The 19,998-nt window shown below is 38.6% G+C and overlaps 1 protein-coding gene across 1 annotated transcript in view; it reads left to right on the forward strand.

The window, feature by feature from the left end:
• Positions 1-17,845, forward strand: part of NCAM2 (neural cell adhesion molecule 2) — a 305,551-nt gene extending 287,706 nt beyond the window's left edge. The window contains exons 16-18 of the mRNA XM_009882029.1: positions 4,571-4,775; positions 9,118-9,237; positions 17,536-17,845. Coding sequence (XP_009880331.1) covers positions 4,571-4,775; positions 9,118-9,237; positions 17,536-17,647 — 437 coding nt within the window. The 3' untranslated portion in view covers positions 17,648-17,845. The remainder of the gene's footprint in view (positions 1-4,570; positions 4,776-9,117; positions 9,238-17,535) is intronic.
• The last annotated feature ends 2,153 nt before the right edge of the window (positions 17,846-19,998 follow it).

Here is a 19,998-nt window from a genome sequence, read left to right on the forward strand (position 1 = left end):
AATGACTGTAAAAGGCTACAGGCTGTGTAGAATCATCTGTTTTTCCTTTAATCCGTGTCTGCTAAGGAGGAGGGGAAGGGAAGAAAGGCACAAAAAGGTGCTAACTTTTTTTTTTTTTTTTAACAAAGCTTGGAATCACTGAATGGTTTAGGTTGGAAGGGACTTCTGGAGGTCATCTTGTCCAACCTCCCCTGCTCAAGCAAGTACTTGTTGTAACCCTTGCAATTATTATTTTATTCTAGCAGCATCTGAATATATACGATGTAATTCTGTAAGAGTACAAAGAAATTGTGTCACATCGAAGGACATACATTCATTTAAGATCAGTCTGAATATATGAATGTCGCATATTAATTGCCTTTCTCTTTCTGCAGAAGCCATAGCTGTAGTTTTCTGCGTACAAAGTGTACCTGAACACTCTGTGTATGTATGTAGATGGTGGCTCTCTCTTTAGACCTGCTTCCCTTTAGACTATCTGATACAGACTCCTTAAAGGAATTCACTCTGAATTTACATTTGAGGGTCCATAAAATTTATTTTTCCAATTATTTCTCTTCACTGGGAAATTCTGGTTTACTCGCCAAAGTTCTTCATTTCTCTCTCCCGTTATGCAAGTGATTTGCGCAAAAATGTTCAGTTATTTTATTAGAAGTTAGAAATACAAGTTATTGAATGAGTGAGAACTTGAAAATTGCCAAGACATTCCATAGCATTTATAGAAATTTGCTTCAATTTTTTTTATTGCATTTCTGAAAGTTTTGTAATCTTATTTCCATAAGTATTCATTGATAAGCACTTATTTGAAGAAGTGGATGAATGCAGTGACTTTGTTTAAAGTTGGCAGTTTCCTTCATTACCATGACAAGGTGTATTATATTATTTATGCCGTATTCTATATAACAAAAAGCATATTATTTTAAATTTAGCATATTTTTGACAAATTATAATTAAAACTCATTCAGAACTGGGGAACTTACACTTTTTTTTTCCAAGCAGTGTTTTAAAAGGCTCCACTATGATTAGATTACTAAGACAGGTATACAATAAACCTTTTCACAAAATTGTTAAGAACTGATTCTCTCACATGAACATTGAACTATGATTTCAAAGAAGTGTGTTTTCAGCCAGAAAAAGAAGGTATATAATGTATAAATACTGTATTGTTGTAGAGCACAAAGTGGAACTATTATTTTGAGTCCATTTGGTACATACTGAACACTATTAAAAAAAAACACATTTAAAATCATTGTGGCTTATAATGGGGTTTTTTTGTATTGTTTAAGAACTGGCGCAGTAAACCTAATCCAAATTTAATTTAGGGCAAAACTTTTTGATAGCAAAGGTGTTTTTCAAAGTTGGTTGAAAGGCTGCGTGTAGTATGTCATTAACATTTCATCCAGTCACAGAGTTAGAAGATATTAAGACAAAATTTCACATTATTGTGATACCATAGATATATTAAGATATGATTTTTGAAAGCAGTCGGGATAAGCCTAGTATTCTTTTACAGTGATTGGCAGTAGTTTTACAACTAACTTTTGCAGGAGCAGATAGACCAGTACAAAGTCCCAGTAATTTAAGCAAGAACAGAACTAAGCCAAAGATGAACTTTCAGAAAATTAATTTTATATATTTTCAATAATATTAAAAATATACCATAACACACACTTTTAAAACACAAAACAGTCCAATTTCTGCCTATCTTCAGAAGAAAAAAGGACATAGAGAGCCTAAGAGCAGCAAGAAGGCTGATGACAGCCATGCTCCGGGCCCCACCACAGGTTGTGGTCACGTTCCTGTCACTCTTTGGGGTGTGAGAGGTAAAGGAGAGAAATGTAGATGTAACGTTCGAAAACTTATTGGCAATCACAAGAAATCAGCCTTTCAAATGTTGTGAAACAGAAACCTGTAATTTGCAAGTCAGGTTGCAAGTAGGAAAAGAGCACTTGGGACAAGTAGGGCAGTAATAAGGATGGGAAATGCTGAATGAAGAGGAAATTATCAATCATAAAGAGATAGAAATATATGTAACAGCCAAGCACTTGGGTCTCAGATGTCTCACCAATACCAAGAAGATTAACAATGAAAAACTAAGTCTTCCCTACAACTGCAGCAAATGAATATGTGTATCATTGTACAAAGGAGCAATATTGTTACTGAATTGTCGCTGAATCATTTTGTGGTAGGAAGGATAAACGTTTCCTTCACTTCCCAGTGAAAATATTGTGTGGGCTTTTCTGTCGCTGAATCATTTTGTGGTAGGAAGCTTGCCACATCACAATGTTCCAGTGACACTGGGAAAGCTATTTAGATCAGTGCAAAACATGTCTCCGTATGGCAAAGTCTTCTTAACACTGTATTAAAAAAAGAAAAAAAAATCCTAAAAATACAACAGCAACAAAACAACTCCCAATCCCTTTAAAAATGTGGATTAAAAGACTCCAATAATTCTCCTCCACAGTTCTATTTAGTGGTTAAGAAGGTATAGAGAGGAAACCTTTTCTGTATAAGGTCTCTAGAACTGGACTGTATAGAATTTACTGGTATTCTAACTGTTGAAGCAGAAGAGCTTTTCAATAAACTGGAATTAAATATCTATTTATATCTTCCTGACAATTCAGATTGGTAAACACAAATGACTGAAGTTTAGAAACGAAGTCGTCTAATAGATGGTTGGATGTATGGATAAATTAAGTTTTGGAAGATGTATCAAAATTATACTTAAAATAAAGAAGATGAATTCACGTGAAATGTCAATTTCCAACATTGCTGATGGGGCAATGCATAAGCGATACATTATTTCATCTCTATGCCATTATTTTTTGTTATTTATATAGCGGGTTTTAAGTATTTCTGAAGAAAGGAAAATAACTTTGAAGTAATATCTGTCTGTTTACCTGCCTATCCATCCATGTAAATATATACATTGAATTCTGGCTTATTGCATAATAGCGTTTTGAAGAAAAGTTCTGTAATAAAACAACCCATACAATAGACAATGAAATCAATTGCATAAGAAGTAAAATGTTCCCCTTCTTTTGAAAAAAGGTTTTACTTTTCCATCTAAGAGTTCTATCACATAGTCTAACAAAACATATAATTCTGCTAGCATGTATTGATTTAAAAGTCCTCAAGAAAATATTTTTCAAATTACATTAGAAAGTATAAATAGATATTTTCTTAAAAATTAGTTAAGCAGAAATATGAAAGCTTAAATTATATTCTTAATCTGAAAATGGTCCACTAATGTATCAGGGAGGTAGAAGAGAAGGAAGGGGAAGATGACAGTAGTAGCCCCATTAAAACCTTCATATTATATTACGTTATATTATGTTTTGGCATCTGTTACAACAGTATTCAAGTCATTTCCTGTCAGAAAAATCTTGCTCTTATTTTGGCAACAGGCATATATACAGCTGCAAATGGAAATGTACCACTGCGCTGCTGAGTCATGTGTGGCTCTAAGGCACGGTAACACTAAGTAAGCAATGCTGATGGGCAGCACCAAGGTGCAGAAAACCCAGTTTCAGTCCCCTGTGGAGTTTGCTTAGGACATATCATCACACTGGGCAGTTGTCACTTGCCCGCTTCTCACCTAGACTGACACTTTTCTTGAACCAGCACGAACCATTACTGAGGTGGCGCTTCTTTTCCCCCCTAGTTTATCGATCAGATACAAGTCCTCTCTTTTATAAGTTAGGTCATCTGAGTTCACAAACACAATAGTTGGTGTTCTTCTGAGAATCAGACTATTCGAAACAATCTGTAGCATTATTGTCTGTTATGGAAATGTCAACTGACTCAAAACATTAAAATATTTTTTTCTGACATTTGTAATGAAGTAAAATTAGCTAAGCCTCAGCTTTCAGAATACGAACACAGAAAGCAAGATCAGGTGTGGAATATGTTTATTTTGAAGTGTATGAATGTATTTTCAAGGTACAATGAGGTTTTAAACCTATGATCATTTAACAATATGCATAGTTTTCCTCATACTAATTTATTTAAGACTAATGCATGCAAGTGTTTGTAGATTAAATAGCTTGAATTAACTTTGAAGACTTCTTCATTCTACTTTAATTCAAAAAATGACCTTTACAAGAATAAATACTGTTTAACACTCCCTTAAACCTTTCAGTAATTCTGCTGATCGATTATAATTGAATATATATTATATCTGAAATGTGGAAAATGACAACTTATATCAACTATTATTATGCTGAACATTTAAAATGTTTTTCTTAGGCTGCATAGTGTTACTTTCAGTCTTGGAATGTTAAGATGTGATGTTATTTGTTATTAAATAATGTCATTTATGCTCTGTGACCATCCTGGAATTTTGTCAATGGGAAAATATTATGTAGAAAAAATATTTTTTGGTGATTTTTTAAATCAGGTTGTATACATGCTTGATCTTCAGGACTGTTTATTTCCATTAATTTCTGAATGGTTCATTTCCAAATATCCTTTAGCCTCCTGACCTACATCTTAAAAGCTTTAGAAAATGCCATTTTTTTATTCTTTAATATAATAAATTTTATTAATACATTTTAATTTTCTTTCATTTAAGACACTATTTTTAACGGTCTTGGACTTGGTGCGGTCATTGGCCTGGGAGTGGCAGCCCTTTTGTTAATCCTGGTTGTGACTGATGTTAGCTGCTTCTTTGTACGACAATGTGGATTGCTAATGTGCATCACCAGGAGGATCTGTGGGAAAAAGAGTGGTTCAAGTGGAAAAAGTAAAGAACTGGAAGAAGGAAAGGCAGCTTACTTGTGAGTATTAATCACATATTTTGGAAACTTCATTAAAAGAAAAGGTTGGCTATCCGACTTGCATTAACTTTATGGCCATTTTGTGCTGTGCCAAAGGGAATTTGTAAAAAGTTTCTATTACTCGGAAAATGGTTCCCCTGTAATGTATCAAATTGTTTGTGGTCAAATGTTGCCTTAAAAGAAAAATGGCCAAAAAAAAAAGGCCCTTACCATACCTCCCTAGAAGATGGCCTCTTTGTGCAGCTTGACAGATCATAATTCGGTAGTAATTATAGGCCCATCTTTGGTCCCTGAGGAACAGGTAACAGGTCATTTCTACCAATCCATCTTTGAGCTGCTAATACCCAACAACTCAGCATATGGTTGTGGTACTGCCAGTAAATCTGGGAGTAAAAGACATAGTATTATGGATAATCTGTGAAAAAAGTTTTTCTTCTCAGATGTAGTACTTGATGGAGAATCTTGTTTCTTGCTGATAGACTTCAGGAATAAACAGTATTGTTGATTTTTAAAAATACGAGTTCTGAGTTGGATGCAGGTGAAATGTTGGTGAGCGTGATTGTTCTTCATAGCAACAGTTAATGATCACTAAATCTAAGTGGGTAAAAAACATTTTTTTTTCTTACAAATACCCTTGTGTAGTGGCTACTTCATCAGGCAAATGTGAATGAACTGATCATTTATGTGCAAATATGTTTCCTTAAATGATAAGAGTGGATAGCGAGATCTCTGGCAAAGCAGTTCAAGTACTGATTGCGTAAATTGATAGTGCTTTAAAGACCCAGCCTTTACAGGGCTTTCAAAAGGTAAGCTGCAGAGAAGATTACTTATGGTCCTTCATTTTAGGCAGTTTCATTTTTTCAACTAAAAAATTCATCATTTCCTCATTATGTTCATCTGATAGACTTCTTATGCATGTACTGTAATATCTGTGAGAATGATGCTTTTGTGTGGTTTAAATAACATTTACTGGTTATTTACAGCAATTCCTATGTGCTGTAGCCCTCCCAGTTGTCAGGCTTTGCAGTTCATTCTCCTGCAGCTTCCCATATTCTATCCCTCCCCAGATGCCTGTAGAGAAGATCAGATTTCACAGCTCTTATACAAAGCTCAGCATGAGCCAGCAATGTGTGACCGCAGCCCAGAAAGCCAGCTGTATCCTGGGCTGCATCAAAAGAAGTGTGGCCAGCAGGTCAAAGGAGGTGATTCTGCACCTCTACTCCACTCTCGTGAGACCCCACCTGGAGCACTGCATCCAGCTCTGGAGTCCTCAACATAAGAAAGACACGGACCTGCTGGAGTGTGTCCAGAGGAGAGCCATGAGGATGATCCGAGGGCTGGAGCACCTCTCCTATGAGGAGAGGCTGAGAGAGTTGGGGCTGTTCAGCCTGGAAAAGAGAAGGCTCTGGGGAGATCTTATTGCGGCCTTCCAGTACCTAAAGGGGGCCTACAGGAGAGCTGGGGAAGGACTTTTTACTAGGGCATGTAGTGATAGGATGAGGGGGAATGGCTATAAACTGGAAGAGGGCGGGTTTAGATTAAACATTAGGAAGAAGTTTTTAACTTTGAGGGTGGTAAGGCACTGGAAGAGATTGGCCAGAGAACTTGTTGAGGCCCCATCCCTGGAGGTATTCAAGGCCAGGCTGGACGTGGCCTTGGGCAACCTGGTCTAGTGGGAGGTGTCCCTGCCCATGGCAGGGAGGTTGGAACTCAATGATCTTCAAGCTCCTTTCCAACCTAAACCATTCTACGATTCTGTTATTCTGCGAAAGCTGTATTCAGCTTCTTTGTTGCTAGTAGTGGAGGTGTAAGTGTCTTTTTGGTTTTAGTTCTGGCTGCTGGGATTCAGAGACCGTCTTTCTTAGGTAACCTGATTACATTTCTTGGTTGGGTTCTCAACCCTTTTGGAAACAGCTCTGTAGAACAAAACCAACCATAAGCAGGCACACAATATTTACATCAAATAGTGATTCTGAATATAAGTTATGCCATAAAATAGATATTTTGTAATTCTCTGCAGCTTACAGTAAGAGAAAGAATAATACCATTTTTTCTATTGTGTGAAGCCAGCTGTCCAGGTCAATAGAATCAAGATGTGAAGCTTCTGGCTCTGACTCAGCTGTCCTTTCCTATTGAGCACAGCACTTCAGCTTATGATTTAATTTCACATTCAAGAAGTGACCAAGTATGAATTGGTGTACAGGCCCTTTCTGAATGGAAAGACCTTAGGGAGCTAAAGTTGCAAATGTCACTTGACAGCAGTTTATACCTTGCTATCAACATCTCATAACCAAACGCCATGCTGTGCTGTCCCAGAAAAGCATAAAGCTGGTCACTTAATATTAATTCCCGAATGACACTTATTTTGCAAGAAAAACTATCTTATGTAATTATATTTAATTTCCTTGTTGGGGTGATCTTCAGTCAGTCAGATCTTAAAATATTTAGGACTGTGCTTGGCATAAATAAACTGTCAGGCTAAAATTTCAAGACAGGCTTGAAGAGTCAAAATTTAAATTTATTTCATGCCAACTGGCATTCCCTAAAAGGCACTGACATTTCCCTCTTTTAAATATGTCAGTTTGCATTGTGGATTTTTGAGTGGGTTTATGGTACGGTTCTTTGTTACATTTTGACTATAGGTTATATATAGTCATTAATTATGTCCCATATGTAATTAATGTAGATGATACAATACATGTCACATACACACAACCACCTGGAACAGAAATGACATAATGTGTTTCCTGCAAATCACTTTCCTGTCGGTGGAATTTTTAATTGTTATGCAGTTTGTTCTTTCTGTACAGATCAATTCCTCAATCCCATGTGAATGCTGTTTGCTAATAACATATTTTTTAGGCTTTTGGTTATGCAGTAATTTATGTTTGTCCATCAAACTGTAGATGTACAAACAAACCAAACCAAACACTTACCGTCCCCTCCACCAGTCCTACTGTGATCCATAATCTTTTCACAGATTTGAGGTAGCCAGGACAGTTACATTCATCATCTACAAAAATTAACATTGTATCAATTTGTGTATCTTAAAGTCAAATTTCACTTACAGAGGTGAATCATGCTATTTAAAAAAAAAAAAAAAAATCAGAATCTTTTCTACCCAGTAATGCTTCCCTAGTCAATTTCTTGACTACACATTTATCTGGGCTACATTCTTATTACCCTACAAAGATTTTCCTTGAGGATACCTACCAGAGGATGGTAGAGTTTTCCAGGTACTTCCTGAATAGATGGATTATTGTAGTTGTAACAGCCTCGTTAACTATTATCTTCTCAGGAACAATACAAAAATGTGAGATATTAATTAGATAAGGGTTTAACTGGATCTTTGCTGTGGAACATAGCAGTCTAACTGCTTGCTAGAACATCATGGATCCAGAAGATAGTCTGTTAAATATAAAAGTGCTTGTGCATCCGTAATTCAGCGACCCTGTGTTTCCAGGCTGCAGCAGATGAAGTTCCAGGATACAATTCCTGGTCTGAAGGCAGGAAAAGGGATGAAATATTTACATGGAAAGAGGCTGTGTTTTTTGAAATATCAGATATATCTTAGGAATCCTTTGATCCTTCTTTCAGGAGTATAATTATATGCAAGTTTTTAATTAGTAGTAATATTGTTAATACTTCTGTAGCAGCAAACAGTGCTTTCCATATCATGGACATATCATCAACAAAAGCATAGTGACAATACTCACTGCTCCATCTTCTTTACAATCGATGTCAAATTGCCACAAGGTTTATTCATTTACTTAGACATGAGAAACTAACATTTGTTCCTAAAATGGGGGGAGTATGACACAGAAACAAAGAGTTTCTTATAGCAGTGCAAACAGAAGGGGGTAGGTTCTTATCACACAAGGGCTCTTTACCCTGTTCTGGCAGCTGGGATTGTCACAATCTCAGGAGATTAAAGTACACTTCTGCAGTGTGTATACTAACATGAAGGCTCTTTATACTGCCAGAAAAGTTCAAGCACAACTAGGCATCAAGACCTATATTTATTATACTAGGTTAGGAAAGTTTTCATCTATTCCCATGAAGAGGCCATCATCTTATCATTTAGTCATAAACAAAATGCTCTTTTGAGATGCTAATCCATGATGTTTGCAGAGTTAGGTAAGTAACCATGGATACAGGATGCTTTGAAGACTTCAAGGAATTGGGAACACGCTGTTAAATGTGTCTTGGTGGTGTTAGTCACTGATAATTAGTTCTGCCTTTTCTTTGCCAGCTGGAGAGAAGGGATCTTGGTAATTAGTTATGTGCAATGTATGTAGTTAATATGATGATATAAGATTAAGACTTTTTTAATAATTTTTAGGAAAGATGGATCAAAAGAGCCAATAGTGGAAATGCGAACAGAGGATGAAAGAATTACCAATCATGAAGATGGGAGCCCAGTAAACGAGCCAAATGAGACAACTCCCCTCACAGAACCAGAGTAAGTAGCCTGACATTCCCCAGCATTTCACACAAGCTCCTTCTGGCTGTGAGGATGAACTGGGCTTCCCACACTCTGGGAGGGAGATGCGCAGTATCACCAGAATGGTGTGCTGCAGCAATGCAGTTTACCAGTGTGATTTTTTTACAATAATCAATCTAAATCACGGCAGCCCACTGCTGTGGTTTAGCCCTAGCTGGCAGCTAGGACCACACTGCCACTCATGCAGTTGTCACCTCTTCCCTAGAAGGGCAGGGAAAAGAGGGAGAAAAGGAGAGGAAAGGGAAAGGAAAACAATCTCATGGGTTGAGATAAAGACAGTTTAATAAAACAATAACAGAAAAGGAAATCTTCAAGGTCCCTTCCCACCTAAACCATTCTATGATAATAACAATAATAATAACAACAATAAAAACAATAATAATAATGAAGCAGGTCACTGTCACCACCCAGTGAATGCACAGTCCAGAGCAGTGATTGCAGAGTCCCGCCTCCCCCTGGCCAACCCCCGTTTCTATACTCTGCATAACATCTATTGTACAGAATATTCCATTGGCCATTAAGTTGTTCTGTCTAAGCTCCTTCTTAGGTTCTATGGGAAGCTGAAAAGAGACCTTGAAAAGTATAAATATTGCTTAGCAGCAACTAAAACAATATACACTGTTGACATTCCTTTCACATCAATCACTAGAAAGGAAATTAACTCTTTACCAGCTGAAACTGGGACACCCACATACAGCGACTGAGGTTATCTAGACATTTTTCTCTTCTATCTGTGACCCAAAGTACAACCACATCAACAGCCCTTGGATGGCAACACCATGATAGTGGCAATCATGAGACATATCTTTACACCGCCACCTGTTTGGAGGTTAGCAAGTATCCAGGAAATTTTCTGCCCCACTGCCCCCTCCCACTGTCCTGACTCCCCGGGAGCTCCTCTTGTGCTCTTGGTGAAAACAGACCTCATGTCAAGGCTATGGGGGGCCAGGCAGCCCTGCCCTGCCCTGCCCTGCCCAGCTCATCCATCCCCTCTGACCAGGGTCCAAGAGCCCCACATCAGCTTCAGCCTCATCAGCAGCCCATGCCCAGCCCTGGCCCAAGTGGGACAAGGACCCACATCCTGCTGCCACCCCAGCTCTGCCCGCTGCATTCAGGGGCTGGAAGGTGAGGTCAGGGCCCTGCCTGCAGTCTGGCTCTCAGGCAGCTCCAAATATTGCCCCACTGCTCCCCTGCTGCTCCCAGTTAACCTCCAAACCCTATGGGGGACCACAGTGGGCAGACACAGGTCACAGCCCTGCCTACTTCTCTCTCAGCCCTGACAGCCGCAGTCACCCCACAGCACTCCTCACCTCGCAGTAGTGGCTGAGCAGGAGAAGGAATTTTTTAGTCAGGTGCAGCTGATTTTTACCACATACCCAGGGCCCGCCCAGCAGTTATTAACCACTCTGCAGGAATAATCTGACTCACGGGAGTGGCCTTAGATTTGGGTCACACACACATCCCGCCACACACACAGGGTATGTGGGGCACAATGATCTCATGCTTCTCGCAGGATGGTCACTTTCCCTCACATAAGTGAGAGCTTAGCTCAGTATTTAAGTCTACGTGGTAATTGGATTAACAATGCTGAAGGGCAGCCACTTGGCTCAGTTCGCACATCCCCCTTCCCATCCCTGCAAGCCATTCTCAGCACAGAAACCACAGTGGTTCTCCCCCTGGGCTTGCAGGCTCTGGCTGTCTCCTGAATCTTAGGGACCACCAGCCTTGGGCTCGGGGATCCCAGGTGCTGGCAGTCACGTCCTCTCCTCTGTTTTGTGGCTGCAGCCCTTGGAACATATTACACTGGGTAGAGTGGCTGGTGTTTGTACCTGAGTAGCACTTGTCAAAACGTGTGAAGGGTAAACTAACATTTGTGATAGGGCACAAGGAAGCTGCTATTTTGCTAAGCTTACTGTCACAGTGAGAGCTTCTGATGTGCTTTTTTTTTTTTTTCTGAAAATTTTGTTTGAAGAAAAACTTATATTTCAACAAAGGTGATGACAGTACCATTCCATCTATTGAGAGCCCACCTAGTGATGTGAAAGGACATGAACTTATTGCTCAAGTGTTTCATTTCTGAGCCTCAAAAGTTGATTGATTTCAAATTATTAAAGAAAACTCCAAGTTTCTGTGGTTTGAGCCCAAAGCTTTTCATGTGTTGTGAAAATCTCCTACCTTATGAGATCTTAAAGCTGTTGGGGCTACAAAGATACTTCTGTAGCAAATATACAAACTCACCTGTTGATTATTTGCCATCAAATAATCACAGTTGTTTTTTAAAAGGAGAGAATGTTTTTATAAAAGTCTTTTTCTCTTTCTGAAAATACAACAAAATCGCCTGCCTTGCCATTACCTAGAAATGCAAATGCCAGAACCTTTAATAAGAAAAAAGTCTGTGTTATTTGCTATCTTTGGCATTTGTAGTAAATGAGGGGAGGTGTTAAGTAGCTGCATATTAAGCTATATACTTCATTAAAGTACCTGTACCTGAAGACTTCAAACTTGTGTTAATTAAATATTTATGGAATTTGTTGAATGACTAGTGATATGTTTACTCATCATATTAGAATTCATACTGAGGAGCACTGTAGAGAGCCCACAGTTATCTAAGGAGTCAGGGGAATGTAGTTGTAAACATTGTACAAGTCCAGCGGACCTTGGATATGTTAGTGGGTAATGCACCAGGACCACATATTTTCATGCTTCAAGACTATTTATAGCACCAGATCTTGCAAATACAAATGAGATGCATCTAGCAAGGGACACGATACAAGCAAAGATTAAGTTCAGTTCTTCCTGCTTGTCCCAGTCATTAGAACAGCTGACAGGAGTGAAATATGAGAAAGTTAATAACAAAAATGTTTTATTATCTTAGGGGAGGGGGAAAGAATCAGTCACTGGTGGCACAAAAAAACAACTAAATCATAGGAACAACTGATAAGGAGTTTGATGGGTATTATGTCCTTGTGAGAATAGGACTGCTAAGAGTTATTAATAATGATGACAGTTTCCTTCTTGGTAATTTCTTCTCTGACAAGCAATGGCAAAAGGCAGCAGTCCAAGGTACATCTGGATGGAGGTCAGCTAAAGATTCTGGAACGTGTCACTTAGGAAACCAAAGATAAATAGAGCATCGTGCAATCGGGACATCTGAAGTGACACTGGTACTAGGGGAACATGGAAATACCTTCTGCTCAGGCAGAAGTCATAACAGATGAAACAGGGAAGCAGTATAAAGTGTGTGTGAGAAGCCACTAAAGGAAAGGAGGACACAACAGGGTAGAAGTAAGTCTCTCAGTAGGAATAACACAAAACCACATTGTCAACAACAGGTGCTACCGGCCAGAAAGGCATGCGCTGGGCAGGGCAAGGATGACCAGCAGGGATCTTAGAGGGAAGAGCTGAGCTTAGCTTGCAGGAAGGAAGAATTTCAAGGACATTCCAGGCAGGCAATGTTCATATAAGGTGGGATGCATTCTGACTAATTATGGCTGTCTTAAAGGTGTACAAGATAAGCCTTCAATTTAAATTATAGTAAATATTTTGAATAATTAGTTGAATTATTTTGAATACTACCAAATTATACTCAGAACTTTTAATGCCATTTAAGCATTTGTGGAAAATAGTTAACAAAGAGATGACTTCCTCTTCTAATAATGGAGTCTTTTCATTATATTGCATAGCATATTATTGAGTAATCTACATTTTACCTTAACTCAGATGATTCTTGTCAAAGCCAGGTTTGGGATCCATGTGTGACAGATGAGCACAAAGCACTTTTACCTGGAAGCCAACAAGTTTTATTAATACTGGCAGGAAATCAATTTAAGATGTGCATTTCATATAGTATTTTTGTAATATGATTAAAATATCACATGCAGTGTGGTACTATAATTGCATTCCTAGTCTGATATTGCTGTGTTTCCAGTATTGGTTGAGTTCTTCTTAGTATTAATGAAGCTGAGTGAATTCCAGTATCAAAATGGCTAGGAGCCATTTTCCTATAAAATACGAAAGTAAATATTCTAGTTAAATTTTCGCATGGGTAATATCAGCAGACTGTTGCAGTTAGGCCGCATGCAGTGCTCGAGGAAGTCAATATTATTAAAGATTGATAACTATCTGATTAAAGCAAAAGAGCCTTTTAAAGTTCTCCAGTCTTTTTTTTTTATTTTTTCAAAAAGCTTTTTTTATAAAATGCTTTGAGATTTGAAAAGATTAGTCTGCCCAGCCGAAAAATATAAAATTATTTCAAATAGGTGTAGCTTAAGAAAAAGTAGGTGTAGAAAAATGGGTATAATTAAGACATTTAAACTTGATTTAATTGATTAAAAAAGGAAAATTATTGAATCTGTTAATAGATATTGAATATGAATTAATATTTGAAACAAGCGGAGAGGAAAATTCCAAAGTAACAAAAACTTAATAGTCAAAAAGGACAATCACTAATGATAACTGAACTGATAACTCCACATCATATCTAAAAAAACCCACAAGTTTTTAAAGACAGTAAGGTCAAAGAATGGCGGATGGACTTTTTGATGAACAAAACTTGTAAAACATTGTTTGTAGTTCTTTTCCTTTTTTTTTTGCCCCTTGCATGCATTGAAAGCAAGGCTAATTTTATCACACTGCTGGCATGAACATAGATTTCACAGTATATATCTTTCAGTATATCAATAGGAAAAGGAAGACTAGGGAAAATGTAGGCCCACTGATGAATGAGATGCGTGCTCTTGTGGTGGAAGACACAGAGAAGGCAGAGTTACTGAATGCCTTCTTTTCTTCGGTCTTCACTGCTAAAGCTGTCTCTCATGAATCCCATACCCTGGAGGCAAGGGGGAAGGGCTGGAGGGAGGAAGATTTCCCCTCAGTCGAGGAGGACCAGGTCAGAGACCACTTAGCCAAGCTGGACATCCATAAGTCCATGGGCCCTGATGGGATCCACCCACGAGTGCTGAGAGAGCTGGCAGATGTTATTGCTAGCCCACTCTCCATCATCTTTGAAAGGTCATGGGGAACAGGAGAGGTGCCTGAGGACTGGAGAAAGGCGGACATCTCTCCAATCTTCAAAAAAGGAAAGAAGGAGGACCCAGGGAACTACAGACCGGTTAGTCTCACATCGGTCCCTGGGAAGGTAATGAAGCGACTCATTCTGGATGTCCTCTCCAAACACATTGAGGAATGGAGCGTTATTGGAAGTGGTCAACAAGGATTTATCAAGGGTAAATCATGTTTGACCAATTTGATGGCCTTCTACGATGAGGTAACTCGTTGGCTGGATGAAGGGAGAGCTGTAGATGTCATCTACCTTGACTTTAGCAAGGCTTTTGACACTGTCTCCCATAACATCCTCATTAGGAAGCTGAGGAAGTGCGGGTTAGATGAGGTGACAGTGAGGTGGATTGAGAGCTGGCTGTGTGACAGGACTCAGAGGGTTGTGATCAGTGGCATGAAGTCTAGCTGGAGGCCTGTAACCAGTGGTGTCTCCCAGGGGTCGATACTTGGTCCAATTTTGTTTAATATATTCATTAATGACCTGGATGAGGGGACAGAGTGTATCCTCAGCAAGTTTGCTGATGATGCCAAACTGGGAGGGGTGGCTGACTCTCCAGAGGGCCGCGCTGCCATCCAGCGGGACCTGGACAGGCTGGAGAGCTGGGCAGAGAAGAACCTAATGAGGTTCAACATAAGCAAGTGCAGGGTCCTGCACCTGGGGAGGAAAAATGCTAGGCAGCAGTATAGGTTAGGGGGGGACCTGCTGGGAACTAGCTCTGAGGAGAAGGATTTGGGGGTCCTGGTAGATAGTAAATTGTCAATGAGCCAGCAGTGTGCCCTTGCTGCCAAAAAGGCCAATGGAATCCTGGGCTGCATAGGGAAGAGTGTGTCCAGTAGGTCGAGGGAGGCCATTCTCCCCCTCTACTCGGCACTGGTGAGGCCACAACTGGAATACTGTGTCCAGTTTGGGGCTCCGCAGTTCAAGAGGGACAGGGAACTGCTGGAGCGAGTCCAGCGAAGGGCAACCAAGATGATTGAGAGAATGGAGCATCTCCCTTATAAGGAAAGGCTGAGAGAGCTGGGACTCTTTAGCCTGGAGAAGAGAAGGCTGAGGGGAGACCTTATTACTACTTACAAATATCTAAAGGGTGGGTTGAAGGAGGATGGAGCCACACTCTTCTTGGTGGTTCCCAGTGACAGGACGAGGGGCAATGGGTGCAAATTGGAACATAGGAAGTTCCGTTCCAACACACGGAAAAACTTCTTTACAGTTCGGGTGACAGAGCACTGGCACAGGCTGCCCAGGGAGGTTGTGGAGTCCCCTCCTCTGGAGATTTTCAAAACCCACCTGGATGCAGTCCTGAGTAATGTGCTCTAGGCAATCCTGCTTTAGCAGGGGAGTTGGACTAGATGATCTCTAGAGGTCCCTTCCAACTCTGAGAATTCTGTGCTTCTGTGCTTCTGTAATATCTAGTGTTCTTCAACAGGATTCTAGCAAATCTTCCTGTTTCAAATAATTTGAAATTATTTGTGGCATGCTCTTAATCCACTTCTCCAAAACAATTTATTTTAATTTCCACACAGTATATTCTGTCAATTGCCCAGTTATTACTACGACAAAATATTTCCTCCCTTTCAGAACCATCTTTTGAGAAATTACTCTGCCTTTATACAAAACTGGATTAAATTAGGGTGGGTTTTTTTAATACTAGTTTAAGTGCTTTGCATTATCAGGCCTGCTTATCTAAAATGTGTCTCATGGGGGCGCTTCCACTGCCCCAGTGCTTTATCCTCCTTTAAAAAAAGATTTGCCTTGATTCTGCTGTTTCCATTCTTTCAGGCCTTGTGTTGTGGGCTGAAATCTGTTTCCTTTGGGTGCACCATGTGAAACAGACAGTTACTAGAGACCTCCCTCTGTGCTCAGAGCCAGACAGCTGATACGTATATCCCACATATTTTACTGTAATAGAACAAAGTAGTCTTCTCTTTGATATCTCTCAGATATAGGTTGTGCTGGTTGTTTAACCTCTAGATAAAAAGCATCTTTCTTAGTTCATTTCAGACAGCCTAAATTTCATAAGACTGGGAATTTGGGTATTGCTTTGGTTTATTTGTTGTTATTAAACATTGTTATTACAAGACGTTCCTAAGGGATTTCTCAGACAGGTTTTGAACAGTATATTGTTCTTTGGGACATCAAAGCAATCACAGTGGAAGTTTACTGAAGCATTTAACAGTTGTTATGAATAAAAAAAGGCATATGCATACTATTCCCTAGTTAAAAAACAGAAAGCAAACCCAAACTGGAATCATGATTAACAGCTATTATGCCCAGGAGAAATTATTACCGGAACATCTGAGTAAACCATACATATTTTTGACAGCTATATTTTTTGACAGCTAACTACTGGCAGTAGGGAATCAATGATTTTCAATACCTTTTTGAATGAAATCAGTGTTTTGTCTTTCCTGTAAAGTAAGGATGGGGACTCTTTTGCCATTGGAATTAAGGATTATTAAACCCAAAGGAATCTTTAGACAGTTTCTGAAATTAAAATACCATTTGAAGGTCTTCTTGCATTCAAATAAGAACAGCTTCTATTACAGGATGAATGTAAGTAGCCAGCTCCTTATTGAGTCATTTCTTCAGAGTTTTCACTAAGTTAGTCTTAAAAGAGCTATAAATTAGTAAAACAGCTAGATTGTGTGCTCCAGCAAAAATAAATTGTAGAAGTTTCTAAATAATAAAATAACTTCCATTACCTCCTTGTGCAATAAGTTCTTTCCTTTACCTATGTCTTGGCATAACCTCCAATGATAGATGTCTTCTTTTGTATACAAATGAATTTACATTTAGAAAGAGACATAAAAAAAAAAAAAAAAAAAAAGAGTATAATCTAGATCCAGCAAAGGGCTTGACTGTAAGTGTTTCATGGTATCCTCGGGAACACATACCTCCATACTGTCTTGAGTCAGGTTATTTGGCATTCTATTGTTTTGTCTTATTGAAGAAACTGCATTTTGGGCAGCAGCAATGTTCTTATCATGTGCCATTTAGCTTTTTCTGACTTCATAGAAATGGAAGGACTTAATATGAATTTCTTTAAAAGCAAAGAACCTCAGTAATTATACATTATTTTCAATAAATGATGGTTTTAGAAACACTTTAGACTCTGTAAAGAATATATATATTGTAGACTTTAATTCCAGAATATGTGTTATTTATGTGCTACCATGATTCCTCTTTTCTTCTGATAGGAAGTTGCCACTAAAGGAGGAAAATGGGAAAGAAGCTTTAAATCCAGAAACCATAGAAATCAAAGTTGCTAATGACATCATCCAGTCAAAAGAAGATGATAGCAAAGCATAATAAGATAAACTACAGCTGTCTGGAAAATGCATTTGGATTGAAGTAACCCGTGACCAAAACTTTACAGCTGACCTTAATTTCTTGGGAAACTTAAGCTTGGAATAGTTAGTACATGTGTACATATGATGAAATAGTTTCTGTCTACAGTTCCTTTCTATTTTTTTGTTAATGGTTTTAGTATGTAGTTTTGCTGACACCGAGTCCTATGGTATAAGTTTGAAAAATCTGCAGAATAAGAACTGTAATTTATTATCTGACAAAATATGTCCACTTAGAAGAATACTTTACAAAGCACCCCTAACCACAAACAACACATCAGGTCTCTCCAGATCCTACAGTGCAAGTTATAAAGTGCCATACACTACTGTATTTGTTTCCATTTATAATAAAGCAAAAGTTTAGGTTGCCTTTAAAAAGATAAGAGAAAAGCCGTCTCAATTTAAGACCTTAGCACTAGCAGACACTCAGTGGTCAATCCAGCTGTGCTAATCGCCTGAAACAAACAAGCAAAACCACACCTTCAACATAGATAGAGACAGCTCCACCTGCAGTTCCACCTGGGTTCTTCAATATAATAAAAAGTTGATAAACACGATGTCCAGATTTAAATAAAATTGGCTAAATATTTTACAGCAGTACATTGGCCTCATCCTAACTACGTTACTGTGACTCTGAAAGGCCCCAGGATGTTCAGTGCTTAAGGTTTTCTGTATTAATGCTTGGGAGGCTGCATGTAAACTAAAATGCAAAAAGGTGCGAAAAGAAAATTCTTTCTTGATCATAATCTTGGCTTTAAGTGATACGTTACAATAAACACAAGCTCAAATTGTTTGACCCAATGTATATACATATACAGTATTTGTTCTCCTTTTAGTTTGAACCATTTAGTCAAGGGATAAAACTGCATTTTAGTGTAGTAGATATATTTTCTCCCTAGATCAGTACATGAAATATTAAAAGTTGGCCTTATTAAAGGAGCACTTGTTCCTTTATGGTTTCATACGCTTTCTCTTAACAAAAAAAAAATCACCATAAGAATGGATGTAAAGGAGGACTTTGGCTAAACAGTTAGGAACAGTTTTAAATTACTAATTAATAGCATCTTGTATTAGTTCAAATACATTTTTTCCTGTTGAGCATTCCTTAAGATAATACTTTTTATTATTCTGGCTAACATGCAGCAGTCTGGAATTTGACTGATTTATTTGATAAAAACTAATTCTTATTTATTATCATTGATTTAATGGTGCCACAAATTGGAGCAATATATTTTGTTTCTGTTCAGCAGAGTGTATCCACTTGTCAGGAGTAAATTGTAGACTACCTTATGGATTTTCCATATCTAAGTAATACCTGAGGTTTAAGTGTAGCTTCACTCAGCAAATTACTTTCTTGCCATGCCATATCTGAATTTTGCTCATATTTGAAGTCCTTTTGAAATCCATATTTGAAATCCACATTTTGAAGTCCATATTTGAAATAACTTCCTGATTTCCCACAGAACGTCATCAAACCTCAGCTGATATTTTGTAGTCATGGCAAAGTGGTTGACTTTTGTGCAGTAAAGCTGCAGGTGAAATGTAAAACTGTGTCCTTAAATTTGGGGAAAATTGCAGGTTAACCTGCTTATTAACCCAAGCTTTAGTGCATTTCAAAGAGCTGAGGAGGATATATTAAATTCATAGATCTTTCTTATTTTTCAAAACCAAGTAATTTTGGGGTTTTTTTTACAATTTTTCCTCCCTTTTTGAAATACCTACAGTGAACCAAGTAGTTGAGGACAGAGGCATACCACTGGTGTGGCTAGGATAAGAGGCCAAACTCCCACAAAACCAGAACCAACATGAAAAGAATAGGTAAGAGGAGATAGCAATGTGGGGTGAAAGTCATGAAAGAGGATAATTTAAAACTGCTGCAAATAAGTCTTTTTAAATGCTAAGGCACTACTGAGTGAAGCAAAGATGAAGATATTCCTTTATGGCCTCCCACTATTGCTCCCATGTACTGAGCAGGCAGTACTACCAAATAGCTGCTTGTCTATTAAATTTCTGTCCTGTTTCTTTCTGAATAAGTACACCGTGAGCAGGACTGCCCCCTAACCTATACTTAAGAGAACCAGTTGCCTCGTTTATGTGTATGAATGTACATTCTTTCTGCAAGGTGTGTAGCTGCCACTGGGCTTTCTCCCTCTATCAAAATGCAAGGAAGGGACCTGGAAAAGTCAAGCAGTTGAGAATAATGCGGTTGGTGTGGCTTGAACATCTGCACCCCACATCATCTCACACAGTATTTTCACCTGGATGAGGATGAAGGTAGGAAACATCCTCTCCTACCTGCCATCACAAAGTTAG

Source organism: Charadrius vociferus, unplaced genomic scaffold (genome assembly GCF_000708025.1).
Source record: "Charadrius vociferus isolate BGI_N301 unplaced genomic scaffold, ASM70802v2 scaffold401, whole genome shotgun sequence".
NCBI lineage: Eukaryota > Metazoa > Chordata > Aves > Charadriiformes > Charadriidae > Charadrius > Charadrius vociferus.